This window comes from Callithrix jacchus, chromosome 10 (genome assembly GCF_049354715.1).
Source record: "Callithrix jacchus isolate 240 chromosome 10, calJac240_pri, whole genome shotgun sequence".
Taxonomy (NCBI): Eukaryota; Metazoa; Chordata; class Mammalia; order Primates; family Cebidae; genus Callithrix; species Callithrix jacchus.
Window position 1 is genome coordinate 37,421,716 of NC_133511.1, and position 14,939 is coordinate 37,436,654.

The 14,939-nt window shown below is 38.6% G+C and overlaps 1 protein-coding gene across 12 annotated transcripts in view; it reads right to left on the reverse strand.

Moving 5' to 3' along the window:
- Positions 1-308: 308 nt before the first annotated feature.
- YAP1 (Yes1 associated transcriptional regulator) overlaps positions 309-14,939 on the reverse strand; it is a 120,839-nt gene continuing 106,208 nt past the window's right edge. For all 12 annotated transcript variants that reach the window (XM_009007186.5, XM_003734140.6, XM_009007185.5 and 9 more), the window contains 3 exons: positions 10,545-10,675; positions 6,402-6,514; positions 309-3,987 (listed from right to left, as the gene is read on the reverse strand). In XM_009007186.5, the coding sequence (XP_009005434.3) occupies positions 3,749-3,987; positions 6,402-6,514; positions 10,545-10,675 (483 nt within the window). In that variant the 3' untranslated portion in view covers positions 309-3,748. The remainder of the gene's footprint in view (positions 3,988-6,401; positions 6,515-10,544; positions 10,676-14,939) is intronic.

Sequence of the window (14,939 nt, forward strand, 5' to 3'; positions counted from 1 at the left end):
CTGTGCTGTCACATGTAGTGAAGTCATTTAAGAATGAAGCAGACACAATTCTGCTTAGACACTGCCTTTGATGAGGATGGTATATGTGAAGAGTAAGAACACAAAATTAAAAGAATTACACATATCGATACTTCCAAAAGTTCTAAATGCCAAGCCTAACTTAAAAGCAAAACGAACCTTAAGTTTAACCTGTCTTCCCAGTTACTACTGTAATCCCCTTTTATTTTCAGTTCTTATTCTATTGGAAGACCATTAAGAAGCCAAAAAAAACGTTTCAAATATCAATGGTTAAAAACAACAAAGAAGAGTTTAAGGAAAGAATATATTTGAACCACATAAACAAACAAAAAGGTATTACATACGAAAAAATAATGTAACAATTTATGTAAGTACCTAACATATGAGCATGCTCTTACATCTAAAACGAAAAATAAAAAGGTAACATTGGTACTATATATATATATTTGACAAGTGTGCATTAAAGAATTCTCTAATATAAAACATTTAAAATGTGGAGAATACTTTTTCAAGATACAGAAAACAATTGTTGTGATAGGCACACCCACAATTCTTATAAAAACATGCTTGCAAGGATAAAATCCACCTGAGCACTCACTTCTCAGATGTACCAACGCTATAAAATTGTTAAGCACTGAATACTGCCACCCACTTTTGCAATGTTTCAACACTGATTGGTATGAATTCTGAATTACACAATTTATTACTGTTATTTTTCAGTCTTTCTGCCATGTTCCAGACAGAAGGCATCTACTTAATAGGAATACTTAAAACAGCAATGTTATTTTTAGCAAAGTCACTTCCTGTGTTCATTTTTCCTTTAAAGGCACTATATTTAGAAAATAGTTATTATAACAAATAGTGCTTTGGAAGATCTGAAACTCCAAATCAATGTGCTCCATCAACCATATGTAGATCTAAGAAGCCCTGACTGAAAAGAACACAAATTTAAGAAGCTGATAAATTTAAAGATTATAAAATTGGTTTATTGTAAAAGCAATTCAAGAATACCCAGTTAAAAATCTTATCCCAATGCTACCCAATACAACCAAGAAGCAGTTAAGCACTTTTACATTAGGAACAAGGACATAAAACAAGAGACCACATCAAGGCTATGATTCAAACTGAGAGAAAGGACTCCTAGATCTCCTTCAGGTCAGTACAGAGGGCATCATAAGATCAAAGCACTGTGCCAGGTATCACAGTACTGCTACAACACTGAGGTATAACTGGGCAAATTAAAGTCAAGGGGAAATGAAGATCTCCATATTCTTGTTTTGTGGGTGTACTTAAGTGATTGAAATTCTAGGAACAGCTGCCTTTAATGACAGCAAGATATAAGACAAGTCTTTATTAAAGAGAAAGAAGTTCATAAAGTTCTCTATCAAGGTCCCCCTAAATCTTCACAACTCTGACCCCAAACCTTCCCACCCTCCCACTAAGCTAAAGCTACTCTGCTGATATATAAGATATAATCTTAATTTGTAGTTACTGGCAAATTATAGGCACTCCTTCCATGTAGCTTTGATCTTCCGCACATTAAAAAAAAAAATCCCAACAGCATGCTATGTAATTCATATACCCAAATTTGCATTCTAGGTAGAATTTCATTATTACTCTAAAACTCCAACTGCACAGTGGCCATTTGCCCCGACTTAATTCAAGATTTAATCTTTCTGCCGTTTGCTTAATAAAAGCCTTAGAGTCAATTATTATGAGTGATTGACCTATGAACTATTATATACATCACAGTGACTGCATTTTTTTTGAGAACTGAAAGTATTAAATAAAACTTCTGACTTCCAACTTTTGCACTCCTCCAAACTGATGGGCCAAAATACTTAGGTTTTGTAATTGGGGGAAAAATAATCTATCTTCCCAAGCTGAGGCTTTTCATAGCAGCTTTTGCCAGGAGAAGAGACTTTATACCTGTTATAAACCCTTGAAAATAAGGGCTTATTATAGAGACATTAAAAGACCCTTAAACGTAGAGGTGCTAGCTCGTGCCACTTTAATTCACAACCAACTATTACTTCATAGCTTATATTGAAGAATTAATTCATGCTCATTTTGTTCCTTTAAAAAATACTCTTTGGAAACCATTACTCCTGTAGACACATACTCTAGTTACATCATCTCTTCCTGTAAAAATAAAGGCATAATCATGATTATCTCTTATTTCTTTGCTAAATTCAACTACCAATATACATTTATTAATCTGATCACTTTTCCAGCTAACTCATGACCTTATAGTATTCTATCCAGGGTCAATTTTCAGCATATAGAAGTAGGAGCAAGTCTTATAAGAACAATCTTGAAGGCAATATTTTCATCTAGTCTTCAATGTGTTCATTACAAATGAGAGCTACAAACTAGAATTTACTTCCAAAGCTAAGGCAAAGGTAAACTTCCAAAGCTAAATTACGGTAAAACACTATAAAGCTTATTTCTGTCATGCACATTATAAACCTACTCAGTGATTTCCAACCAAGACCAACTGTTATTAGTCCAAGGGAGTCCAAGGGAAAAAATAAAGCCACTTCTGGTTAGCCCCTTTCCAATTCATCAGATAATATCTATTGTATGCCCACAGGGCGTGGAGTACTCCCCTAAGCACTATCCATAGTAATAGCTCTTTCTAGAACACTAAACTACTTCAAACAACTGTGTCCGCAACCAGATTTAAACTACCAGTGAAATATAAACTACTAGTCATGTATTCTAAATGCATACAAAGCACTACCATTTTAAAATTAACTGGAGACTAGGGAAACCTAAAAAAAAGGATACATTCCGCTACCACACTATTATAAATGTTATGTTTGTGTGTGTGCATGTATATAAAAGAAAGAGCAGATAATCAAGATTTAAATAAGGTGGTAAAAAAAACCAGGAAATGAAGACTTTTACCAAAACAACTACAATAACCATCCCAAGCTACAACTATGAACACATTCACTAATATGGTCATTTGCCTAGGTTCCAACAAACCTCCAACCCCCCCCCCCCAGCAAGAAAAACCAACAAAACAAAACAAAATGCACACCCACAAAATTATCCACCAAAACCTATACTAGAGTATGTGGCAATAATTAATATATTTCTATGGAAATCGTCTCATGCCTTATAAGCTCCTAAAATAAAAATCAAGGTCACTATGTGACTAATAGCACTAGGAGGAAAAGAAAATACTGAAAGTAAAAGTCTTCAGCCTTGGTTTCAGCTATCTCTTCAAATCAGCGTTAGTACTTAATATCAGATATAACATTTTTTGGCTTGTCAGACCAGTAAATCGTGTTTTTTCCACCAGCCAAAGGCAGCTGAAGAAACAACTGTTGAACAAACTAAATGCTGTGACATGAAGCATCTGACTTCTGAGTATTTAGTTAAAACGACTGGTGAACATTTAACTGGGCAAAAGGAATGGCATCCATTATCCAAACAGGCTCACTTCCCCCAGCCCCCAAAATGAACAGTAGTTATAATAGCAAAAGAAACAAAAAGTTTTTTCTTTTTTTGATTCTTTAGAGCCAACTGTGAAAAAGGTCAGCAATACATTAACAGCAGCAATGGACAAGGAAGAGCAAAATAGAGGATTAAAGTATCTTGCTGGACGTTTGTTCATCTTTTTCTGTATTAGCCAGAAAACTGCAACTGGCTTATGGAAATTTCAGGTGCATATGTCTCCTTAGATCCTTCACAGATTTAGAATTCAGTCTACCTGAGGGCTCTATAACCATGTAAGAAAGCTTTCTTTATCTAGCTTGGTGGCAGCCAAAACAGACTCCATGTCATTAAGGATGTCAGAACTCAAAGCTTCCTGCAGACTTGGCATCAACTCCTCTCCTTCTATGTTCATTCCATCTCCTTCCAGTGTTCCAAGGTCCACATTTGTCCCAGGAATGGCTTCAAGGTAGTCTGGGAAACGGTTCTGCTGTGAGGGCAGGGTGCTTTGGTTGATAGTATCACCTGTTGGAAACAGAGAGAGAGAGACATAACAAAGTCCTTTTTGAAAAGCTAACATCAGGACTTATCCATACAAAATGCACTTATCCAGGACCATACAAAAATGCACAGGCAAAGAAAAGCACTCCTAACTGACCTAAGCTGATACGTAGAATTTCAAACAACTCACAGATAACAAAATAACAATGCCAAGTTTACTTTTGCTTCAACATTTGTTCAGATACTCAATAACTGCTTGATTGCTATTATGTGCTGCGCACTAAAGGGAGTCATGAGAAAATGAAAAAGCCCTTGAAAAATTATATACACCTGGGGGAGAAGGAACAAGCACACAACACAACAGCATCATTACCCTGCCTTCCAGATAAGCACCACCATAGTAAGACTAAACATAAAAATGAGTGGTATAGACCTACCTTGTCCACTTAGGGAAACACGAAAATAAAAGGACTGCATGAATACTTTATTCTGCCCTTAGGAGATGCACCTTCATAACAGTAAAACAAGCTTCCCAGAAGGCTTTGGATAAATACATCTTCTTAGCCTTGCTTCTAAGTTTCCCAAACTTACTTGGCCACAGAGCCTTTTTGCAAATGATAATATTTACATTCCTTCAATAGGACATACTTTCAGAAAAACTAATATAAACCATTAAGGGCTATAGGGGCCTGGAGAAGAGAGAAATGCAGATTAGAGGAGTATATAAAGGTGTTGTATGTGAAATGGGTTTCAAGTGGCTCCAAAGGATGATTTAAAGTCTAGATAAGCTGAGAGGAGAGGGTAGGTAGTGTGGATTCTAGAGAGCACCAAAGCCACAAGCTGGATGAGTACAGGCACAAAAGCCTTGTTAAACATTTTCAGAACAGAAGTAGTGAAAGAGTCGATAGCTGAAGAACAGTGTCATTTCCCTGCTAATTCATGCACTCTGGCAGTTGTCAAGTCTAGGGCAATGGTTGCCAGGTAAGCCACAGGAGAAATTGTCCCTTAATAATCCCTGTGAGGCAGGTATTTCTTAGCTCCTGCAAGATCGCTGCAATTCTTTTTTTTTTGGAGACAGAGTCTTGCTTTGTCACCCAGGCTGGAGTGCAGTGGTGTGATCTCAGCTCGCTGCAACCTCCCCCTCCCAGGTTCAAATGATTGTCCTACCTCAGCCTCCTGTGTAGCAGGGATTACAGGTGCACACCTCCATACATGGCTAATTTTTATATTTTTAGTAGAGACAGGATTTTGCCATGTTGACCAGGCTGGTCTTGAACTCCTGACCTCAGGTGATCTGCTCACCTCAGCCTCCCAAAGTGCTAGGATTACAGGTGTGAGCCACCGCACCTGGTCTCCTGCAACTATTCTAATAAAATAAGTGGGCCTCACCTCCTAGTCTTTCCCACCTGGTTTCCTGAGCCCCATAACACCTAAAGTGAACCAAAAACTCTTAGAGAAAAGATGAAGACAAACACTGAATTCCATGTAGACATCTCTCAAAATTATGGACACAAATCTGTAATAAGGAGAGGGATGTCTAATAGGGTCTTCAATTTGTCTTGCTTTTAAGATCGATATGCTAAAACAAGTCATGTTATCAGAGTTTTATTCAAATAGAGCTAATATAGCCAATTTATGATTTTTTGTTTTGAGAAGGGGGGTCTCATTCTATCGCCCAAACTGGAGTGCAGAGGCATGATCACAGGGGCTTGATCCATCCTCCCACCTCAGCCTCCTGAGAAGGTAAGCCTACAGGCATGTGCCACCGAACCTGGCTTATTTATTTATTTATTTATTTTTGTAGAAATGAGGTTTCACCATGTTGTCCAGGCTGATCTTAAACTCCTGGGCTCAATCAATTCACCCGCTTTGGCCTCTCAAAATGCTGGGATTACAGGCATGAGCCACTGCACCTGGACAATCCATTTATATATATGTTTGACTGTTTTTGATTTTTTGAGACAGAGTCTCTCTTCTTCACCCCTACTGGAGTGCAATGGTGCGACCTGGGCTCACTGCAACCTCTGCCTCCTGCGTTCAAGCATTTCTCCTGCTTCAGCCTCCCAAGTAGCTGGGATTACAGGCACATGTCAGCAGGCCCGGCTAATTTTTGTATTTTTAGTAGAGACAGGGTTTCACCACATTGGCTAGGCTAGTCTCAAACTCCTGACCTCAAGTGATCTGCCTGCCCTGGCCTCCCAAAGTGCTGGGATTACAGGCTTGAGCCACCATGCCCAGCCAATGTAATTTTTTTTTAAACTAGGAAAAGACAAATTACAAATCACCATATAGAGACAAAACAGGTTCAATTTAATTCAGATTTACAGGATTTTAATTGGTTTTCTTCTGAATAATCTTTGCTTACAATAGCTTATTAGACTTGGTGATAACATATCTGACTATAAGTCAGGTTACCAAGAGGAATAAAGAATACCAACCTGTATCCATCTCATCAACGCTGTTCAGGAAGTCATCTGGGGTACGAGGGACACTGTAGCTGCTCATGCTTAGTCCACTGTCAGTACTCTCATCTCGAGAGTGATAGGTGCCACTACAAAAACATGACAGTTAAAGACCAACGCAAAAATTTAAAAAATCAATTCAAGGTAAAAATAAACACCTGCTGCGTACCAACATAACTCTCAAAGAGGATTAAGGAAAATTCCTGCCCCGAAATGTCTGAAACAAGCACCCTCCTTCAGGGCCACAGACAGGGCTTGTGCTATGAAGTGAAACAGACAAGTTAATCCTAATTGAAACTGGCAGCTCTAAGGAGCCAAGATTTCTCCTAAGGTGTTCTGTGCTTGGTGACAATAAGGGACCAAAAAAAGATATTCCCAGTTAGTTTTTCAGGCTGACAGGAAATTCTCTGCATGTAATATTCTCTCTGTAATACCATCTGCATGTGGGGGTGGGGAGGAACCCACATAACTGACTTGTTCCAAGGTCTCGATTCTCCAGGTGGTGGTGGTACAGAAAGAGAGGTCAAAACACAAACTCCAGGTGGGCGAGGAGACAGGTCTGCACTAGATTCAAGTTAAATTCCTAGCTCTTATGCAGAGAACTTAAGCCAAGGAAAAATCAACCCCAAATAAAGCACCAAAATTCCTTTTAGGACTGAGCCAAAACAGATGAGTCACTGCTGATGAGATAAGAATACCCGTGGCTTCATCTCCTTGTTTCTGTGTTTGGGTGGGGGAAGAAAAAGCCCCAAACACTTCAGTACAAAACAGGAGATCATATAGCTCCAGTTAAAGAAAAGAATGAAACAAAAAACTGCAAGGCACATCCCTTGAAAATAACATGACCCAACACAGATTTTCACTTTAGATTAAATAAGGTTTCCAAGATTTACATAGAAGTATGGTAAATATCCATTACTCTGATAAATAGAACACTTTCCTAAGCTAGTAACACCTATGCATCAGCTGGCATTCGCTGAGTTCTACTCACTTCTACTCACTTCAGAAAATCTTACAGAAAAGCATAAAATCAAGGCAATTGTTATTCTTCAATGACCTGTGTACAGGAATGTGAACTTTAACTTTCTCTACAGTTTGTGTATTTAATAAGCAGGTATTTAACTTACATAAAAGTTAAAAAATAAAAACAAGTTTAACAATTGCTCAAGGCTAAAAGCTCAGTCAGTACCCCAACTGCTTTCCCTAAATGACGCAATGCATTTGCCTTGTTCTCTTTCTCTAGCCTCATTCTATACACCGCAATCACTGGTTTACTCTAATGCTTCTGCCAGGTTTTGGCAAGGCTCAAAAGCCTCACACAGATCCAAGAAAACACAAATTTGCCTCTGAGACCACTGGTATACAGTGCAGCCATGTATGAGAAGGCCTCAGGATGTGGTTTGTTTGTATTTTGCCTGCCCTGATCTGGGACAAAGGCCTGGTCCTAGTCATCACTCTATTCCGCTGCTAAGCATGGGACACACATCAGACATTTTAGTCTGTTACTGAATAGCTGAACTTAAAGAGTTGTGCAGAGTTCATTCCAAACCACTGGGGAAGCACATGGGCATTCCTGAGGGCAGTGTTTACAGAGCCATTTTCCTTGGGACAAACTGCTCCCTGCAGAACCCCACCTTCTACAGGCCCCACTCATTCAATAAACATTCACTGAGCATCTGCTACTATATGACAGGCATTAGACTAGGCTTTGAGGATAAAGAGGTTAACAACCACCACCACCTACAAACAATGCTTTGTGAGAGGCTCACAACTTCAAGGAGGGACATGAACAAATACACTAATGAATCATATACAGGGGTTATATGAACTATGTAAGCACAGTGCTTTCAGAACAAACAGGGAGCTTGAAAGTAAAGGGTAAAAGTTTCATGGAGGGGGACATCTGAGTGGGCCTTGAGAGATCTCAAAAGTAAAAGGGAGATGAGGTGACTGTGCATTACTACTAGCAGTCAATGCCATGGCAAGTTGGGGGAAAAAGGATTTAGAGCTTAAGGAATGTATATATAAATCAAATAGTAAACAAGACAGTAACCATCAAGAGTGTTTTGTTTGTTTTTATAAGATGGAGTTTCCCTCTTGTTGCTCAGGCTGGAGTGCAATGGCATGATCTCGGCACACTGCAACCTCTGCCTCCTGGGTTCAAGCGAGACTCTCCTGCCTCAGCCTCCTGAGTAGCTGGGATTATAGGCATGTGTGACCACATCCGGCCAATTTTGTATTTTTAGTAGAGATGGGGTTTTGCCATGTTGGTCAGGCTGGTCTCAAACTCCTGACCCCAGGTGATCCACTTGCCTTAGCTTCCCAAAGGGCTGGAATTACAGGAGTGAGCCGCCACACCCAGCCAAGAGTTTTTACATTTATCTATTTAGAGATGAGTTTTGCTCTTGTGATCCAGGCTGGAATGCAGTGGGGTGTGATCTCGGTTCACTGTAACCTCCGCCTCCTGGGTTCAAGCGATTCTCCTGCCTCAGCCTCCAGAATAGCTGGGATTACAGGCATGAGTCACCATTCCCAGCTAATTTGTATTTTTAGTAGCGATGGGGTTTCACCATGATGGCCAGGCTGGTCTTGAACTTCTGACCTCAGGTGATCCACCCACCTCGGCCTCCCAAAGTGCTGGGATTATAGGCGTTAGCCACCGTGCCTGGTGAGTTTTTGTTTTTAAGGGGGGGAAAAAAAGTCAAAGTCAGATGTATGCTTTAGAAACGGGGGGTACAGAGAATGGATACGTAATTCTGTCCTTAGATTAGTAACATTGATATCTGCCATGGTGATCTTCCCAGAAAACAGAATATCAAATTGTAGCCCAGGTCTCATCAAAAGTTTTAAGAAAAAATCTTTATAAATGACTGTCAGAAGGATATGCAGCCTATCCACTTTTAAAATGGTCTAATTAATACCTGGTATTAATATAAGTCCTTCAACAAGACAGGTACTAGAATTACATGAATATGAAATTCTCCTTATTAGAAAAAAATAAAGTTCTGAGGCTATGAACTTTCTTAATTAGCCTCAGTTTAAGTCTAGAACTCTAATCTTATATAAATATGTCTACTTTTAGACAGAAATTTAAACTGTATGTCAGAAGAATAAATACAAACTTAAAATGTATTTTAGATGGCTTTCAAACTCAAACCTTCCAACTAGGCCACCAGCACTAATCTTAAAAACTGGGTAAATGGTAAATTCTATTGCACTAAATATTTTTAGCAGGGTAAGATATTTTTCTCTTGGAATTACTAAGTTTCCGATTCAATTGAAGAGAATCAGAAAGGCGGTATAATAGTTTTCCTAACGCAAAGTATCTTTAAATATTTAGGTAACTGTTGTTTAAATTGGTTAGAAAAGGAATCCAAACCACAACATATTCCCATATTTTAAAAAGTTTGAAACTCCACAGATATTTTATAACTTTAGAAGAATAAGGTTTAGTTAAATCTTAATCTTAAATGGCTTCCTAGGCAAAGAATATAACCTGTTTCAGCTCACAGACTTCAAAATAGCAGTTTATGTAATACTGCAATCTGTCTGAAACCCAGGATTTGTGGTAACTCACTAAGAGGCATCCCTAAGCTACGTTATTTTCAAATACTGCCATAATCTTTATGCATTTCTGAAAGAGGTACAACCTTACATTTACCTCCATGGGCTTTCTTAAGAACATGAGGCCTTATAGTGCTGCTGGGTGAAACGTTTCAGGTTGAAAAGCTATGTGGAAAATTCCTTCCAATGACCCTTACAATGCAATCCTAAGTAGGTTTAACAGGCAATTCATTCACTTTCAAAGAAAGGCTTTCACATGTTCTTTCATGATTCTGTAATTTTAAGTAACTGTTAGTCAACAGTATAGGCAGAAGCAAACACGTTGTGACTTTGAGTAAGTATCCCTGGTACAAGTCTGAACAGCTCACTTCCTCTCACAGAAGACAACTTTGAATCCTCAACTCTTCATGTACGTGCTGTTTACAAAGGCATTCATTTACAGTTCTGGTTTTTGGCCCACACAGATGTTCCAAATAGCTTATTACAAGTACTAAGTAAAATGATTTTAAAACGACAATGCTTTTCAGATATTCACCAGTAGCAACTCTCACCAACCTGTTCAGGAAAGGATCTGAGCTATTGGTCGTCATTGTTCTCAATTCCTGAGACATCCCGGGAGAAGACACTGGATTTTGAGTCCCGCCGTCCTGCTCCAGTGTTGGTAACTGGCTACGCAGTGCTAACTCCTAATTAAAAATAAAACAAAGCCAAAGAGAATCAATCTACTGATTAACAAATTTATTGTTAGGTTTAAATAAATAAAACATTCATCAGTATAACTGTGCAGATAGATTAAAAACATACTTAAAACATCAATTTTAACGTTAACATATTTCCCAATCAGAATGATCTAATTCTTCTATCCATTTCAAATGACTAAAAATTAAGTTACATACATTTAAAGTCTGTCTAGTTATATTAACCACCCCCATATATATTTTGCTACTTAGTTTCATTTTGTTATTTTCCTTACTCTGGCAGATACTCCCAAATCCTCCTTTGGGTTATCATAAAATGGCAAGTCTGGTCTTTACAAAATAATTCTTAAAGTTTGTTTTTACTCAAGTACTCTCATATGGTTTTGTGTGTTTGGAACCTCCTCACATAAACATAGTAGGAAATATCATCTGATGATTTTACTGTAAGACACCAATCCTTCCCCAACCCCGAAAACTATTTCACACTTTGCTATTAAGTGTCTAATTTTGACTTCAAATTTTTCTATCCTGAGCTGGGTAGAGTATGTTCTACCCTCTAGCAGGGAGAAAGGAGGAAAATGAAAAAAAAAAAACACATCAAAAGTAAAAACACAAGCCCAAGGTCTCTCCAGCACAATCATAGTATTTAAAATGGGGATTTCTTCAGGGATATCCAGCAATTTCTCAGTGGGATTCTCCCTGGAAACTTGAGCAAAGGCTGTGGGCTGCTACTCTGATGGTTCCAGAAGGCTTGCCTTCATAGGCTTTCAAACATCCCAGGTTTCAGTCTGTATTTGCCCAAGACCTCAAAAACAGTTCATCTCACTGTAACCCATCCCTAGCAGCCTCATTACTACTCTGACCTTTTTCTCTGCTTTTTTCTGTTCACTGTTTCTTATCCTCCTAAGAATTTTCACTATGCCTCTCCAGCTACTGTAAACATCATCTCTACCAGAGCATCAGCTTCCTTTCCCTCCACTTTTTTGGTTTGATTTGAGATGCATACAGCTTCTTATCACAAAGGACACTGGCCTAACTCCCTCAATTCTTCCACACAGCTTTCTGAGCCAAAGCCCCACATTTCCAGCCCTCACCTCCACAATCGCCATGGGGTCCTGAAGCATGGAAAAATTATCCTAGCTCTCCACTGCCACTTCTAAACTAAAATTCTCCTGCAGGCAAATACCACTTCTTTTCCTTTAGGTTTATGCCTTCTGGATATATCATCCTTTAAATCAGAGTTTCTTACCCACAAGACCATGAATGAATTCAGAGTCTCTCTGAACTTGGATGGAGTAAAAATAATTACACATTTTCGCTAACTTTATCAACATTTTCTCCAATGTAGTATGCACCATTAGTATTCACTGTACCTAACTTTTCACCAATAGAACATATAGATGTTTTCATATCATATCGTAGTTGTTGCAAATATTTTAAAATACAATTTATGATCACTGCTATTACAATGTTACAGTAGTTATCTTATAAGATGTGCTTCTAGATTTTTTCTTTCTTTTTTCTAATCTTTTTGAGACAGGGTCTCACTCTTTCACCCAATCTGGAATGCAGTGGTGCAATCATTGCTCACTGCAGCCTTGACCTTCTGGACTCAAGTGATCCTCCTGACTCAGCCTCATGAGTAGCTGGAGCCACAGTTGCGCACCACCACACCCAGCTAATTTTTTGTATTTTTGTAGAGACAGAGTTTTGCCATGTTACCCAGCTGGTCTCAACCTCCCAGGCTCAGATGATCTACCTGCCTCAGCCACCCCAAGTGCTGGGATTACAAGTGTGAGCCATCCAACCTTAGATCTTGTTGTTTACAAATTTCTATTTAACACTTTTTTAACTGTATCAACCAAATTCTTTCTTTTCAATCCTATACATTAAAAAATATATATTTATATATTCTGAGAGGGAACCTAGGGACTTGGCTAAATGACAAAATTGTTTGTCATCTTCCCTGCAAGGTTAACTCCTTCTTGTACTCAATTTATTGATTTATTAGCTACTCCATCTTATATATGAAAGAATTCTGGAGCTGGTCAAACCCTCTTGCCACTCCAAGTATTCTCCATGCCTCTTAATGTGCTTCAGTATTAAATGGACAATTCACTTAATCTGACAGCTTCCTGAACCTTCTGGATTCCAGTGATCTTCATCTCCACCCCTCTCAATCACCTACTTGCACAGCCACCAAGATTTTGTTATTTGATACCAAACCAACTCTAAAATCTTAAGTCACGTTTTGAGACGACACAATCAGTGTTTCACTTCATTCCAACTGCATTCATCACACTGAAATAACATCCACACATAAAACCCATATTATAACCAATTGTTGAAATGCCAGGATTGCTTTTATACTGAAATGATACTGACCACTTCATGACTGTATTTCAATCCTTAATTCCTTCAATCATACTCTGGAACTGGCTTAGAAACATCTGTCTAAAAAACCTTATATGTACTTATCCCGCTTTCTCATCACATTTTTTTCTAACCAGTTTCTGCATAAACTCACGTCAACTCTACCAGCCCTCCAACCTCAGAGACTCCAGGCCCATCTCTCCTTACTAATCTATTGGCTCTCTTCTGGTATCTTATTTTTCTTTTCACTACAAGCTTGAATTCATGACTGATCATTCAAAAGAGCATAAGCCTCTTTTAGATTCTTGATGTACATATAATTTTATCTCAGCCTAGAAAATTCCAACCCCAAAGCAATAATGCCAAAGTGTGTTTGTTCTGTTTTTATACTGGATTGCCGAGAAATGCTAGGGGAAAAGGAAAAAAAAAATCTCACAAGTATCCATAATGTTATCACTATAAATTAATGGTCTTTGGCTTTGGATGGACCCTTAGTACCATTTATTGGGTTTTTTGTTTGTTTTTGATCAGTTCTTTCTCACATCCTCATGGTTGCTACTCCAAATATGGCATACTCTCTCAAGCCCCTATTCAGGGAAGTCCATTTCTTTTCTTTTTTCTTCCTCCACATTTTTTGTAGAGACGAGGTCTCAATTTATGTTGCCCAGGCTGATCTTGAACACCTGAGCTCAAGTGATTGGCCTCCCAGAGTGTTAGGATTACAGGCATGAGTCACCATGCCCAGTCAATGATGTCTATGTCTATTTTTTTCTCCATCTATCTAAGAACATTGAGGCCACTGGCTGGGTGCAGTGGTTAATGCCTGTAATCTCAGCACTTGGGAGGCTGAAGTGAGCTGATTATTTGAGGTTAGGAGTTTGAGAGACCAACCTGACCAACATGGTGAAACCCCATCTCTATTAAAAATACAAAAAAATTAGCCAGGCGTGGTGATGCATGCCTGTAGCCCCAGCTACTCCAGAGCTGAGGCAGGAGAATCACTTGAACCCGAGAGGTGGCAGTTGCAGTGAGCCAAGTTTGAACCACTGCACTCCAGCCTGGGCGACAGAGCGAGACTTCTGTCTCAAAAACAAAAAAACAACACAAAACACATTGAAGCCATCAGGCATAATCTTTGATTTTCTGGACCCTCCTGCCACCTTTTCCTGCTTTCCTCAAAAGTAACTTCATTTACACTCATCTTTATAACTTTTCTTGCAGTCTTATTTCTTTCCTATCTTCTACTTTTGACTCCTTCCATCCTCATCTTACAAAGTGAGAAATGACTTTAAAACAATGATACTAACTCATTGTAGGTCCGCCTGTAAGAGGACACATCCTCTCAGTACCATGCCTTTCTTCCATAATAAAGACCTGGTGAAGCCACTACTTTTTCGAATAAACTCTGTGGTGATCCCATCTTGATCTTGAGATTGGATTAGACACATACATGCCATGTCTTTGACACCCTGAACACAGCACTCATCAGACAATATTGTAATTATTTCTTCTGTGTCCCCTAAGGGCAGAGTGAATGGATTACTTTGGAACGTAAAACAACTTATAATTCCTCAAAGAATCTGTAGTGCTCTTAAAATATGAGGATGTATTTAACAATAAACTTTGAAATGAATAAAACTACAGTCTCTGGATGAGGCTGATGCCTTGGGTTCTGTGACAAAACATGGGAATATTTGAGAATCCTAAAGCCGCTCATTTGCTTTTTATCAAAGAAGGTATGCTCGTGCTTGTAGCCCAAAGCAAATATTATGACACTAACCTGTAAGTCGTAACTAAGCTAACTGAATTGCACAGAATTCTCATATTATTTTTACAACTTTTTATTTTAGCCTTTTAAATAAAATTCCTACTTTTTATT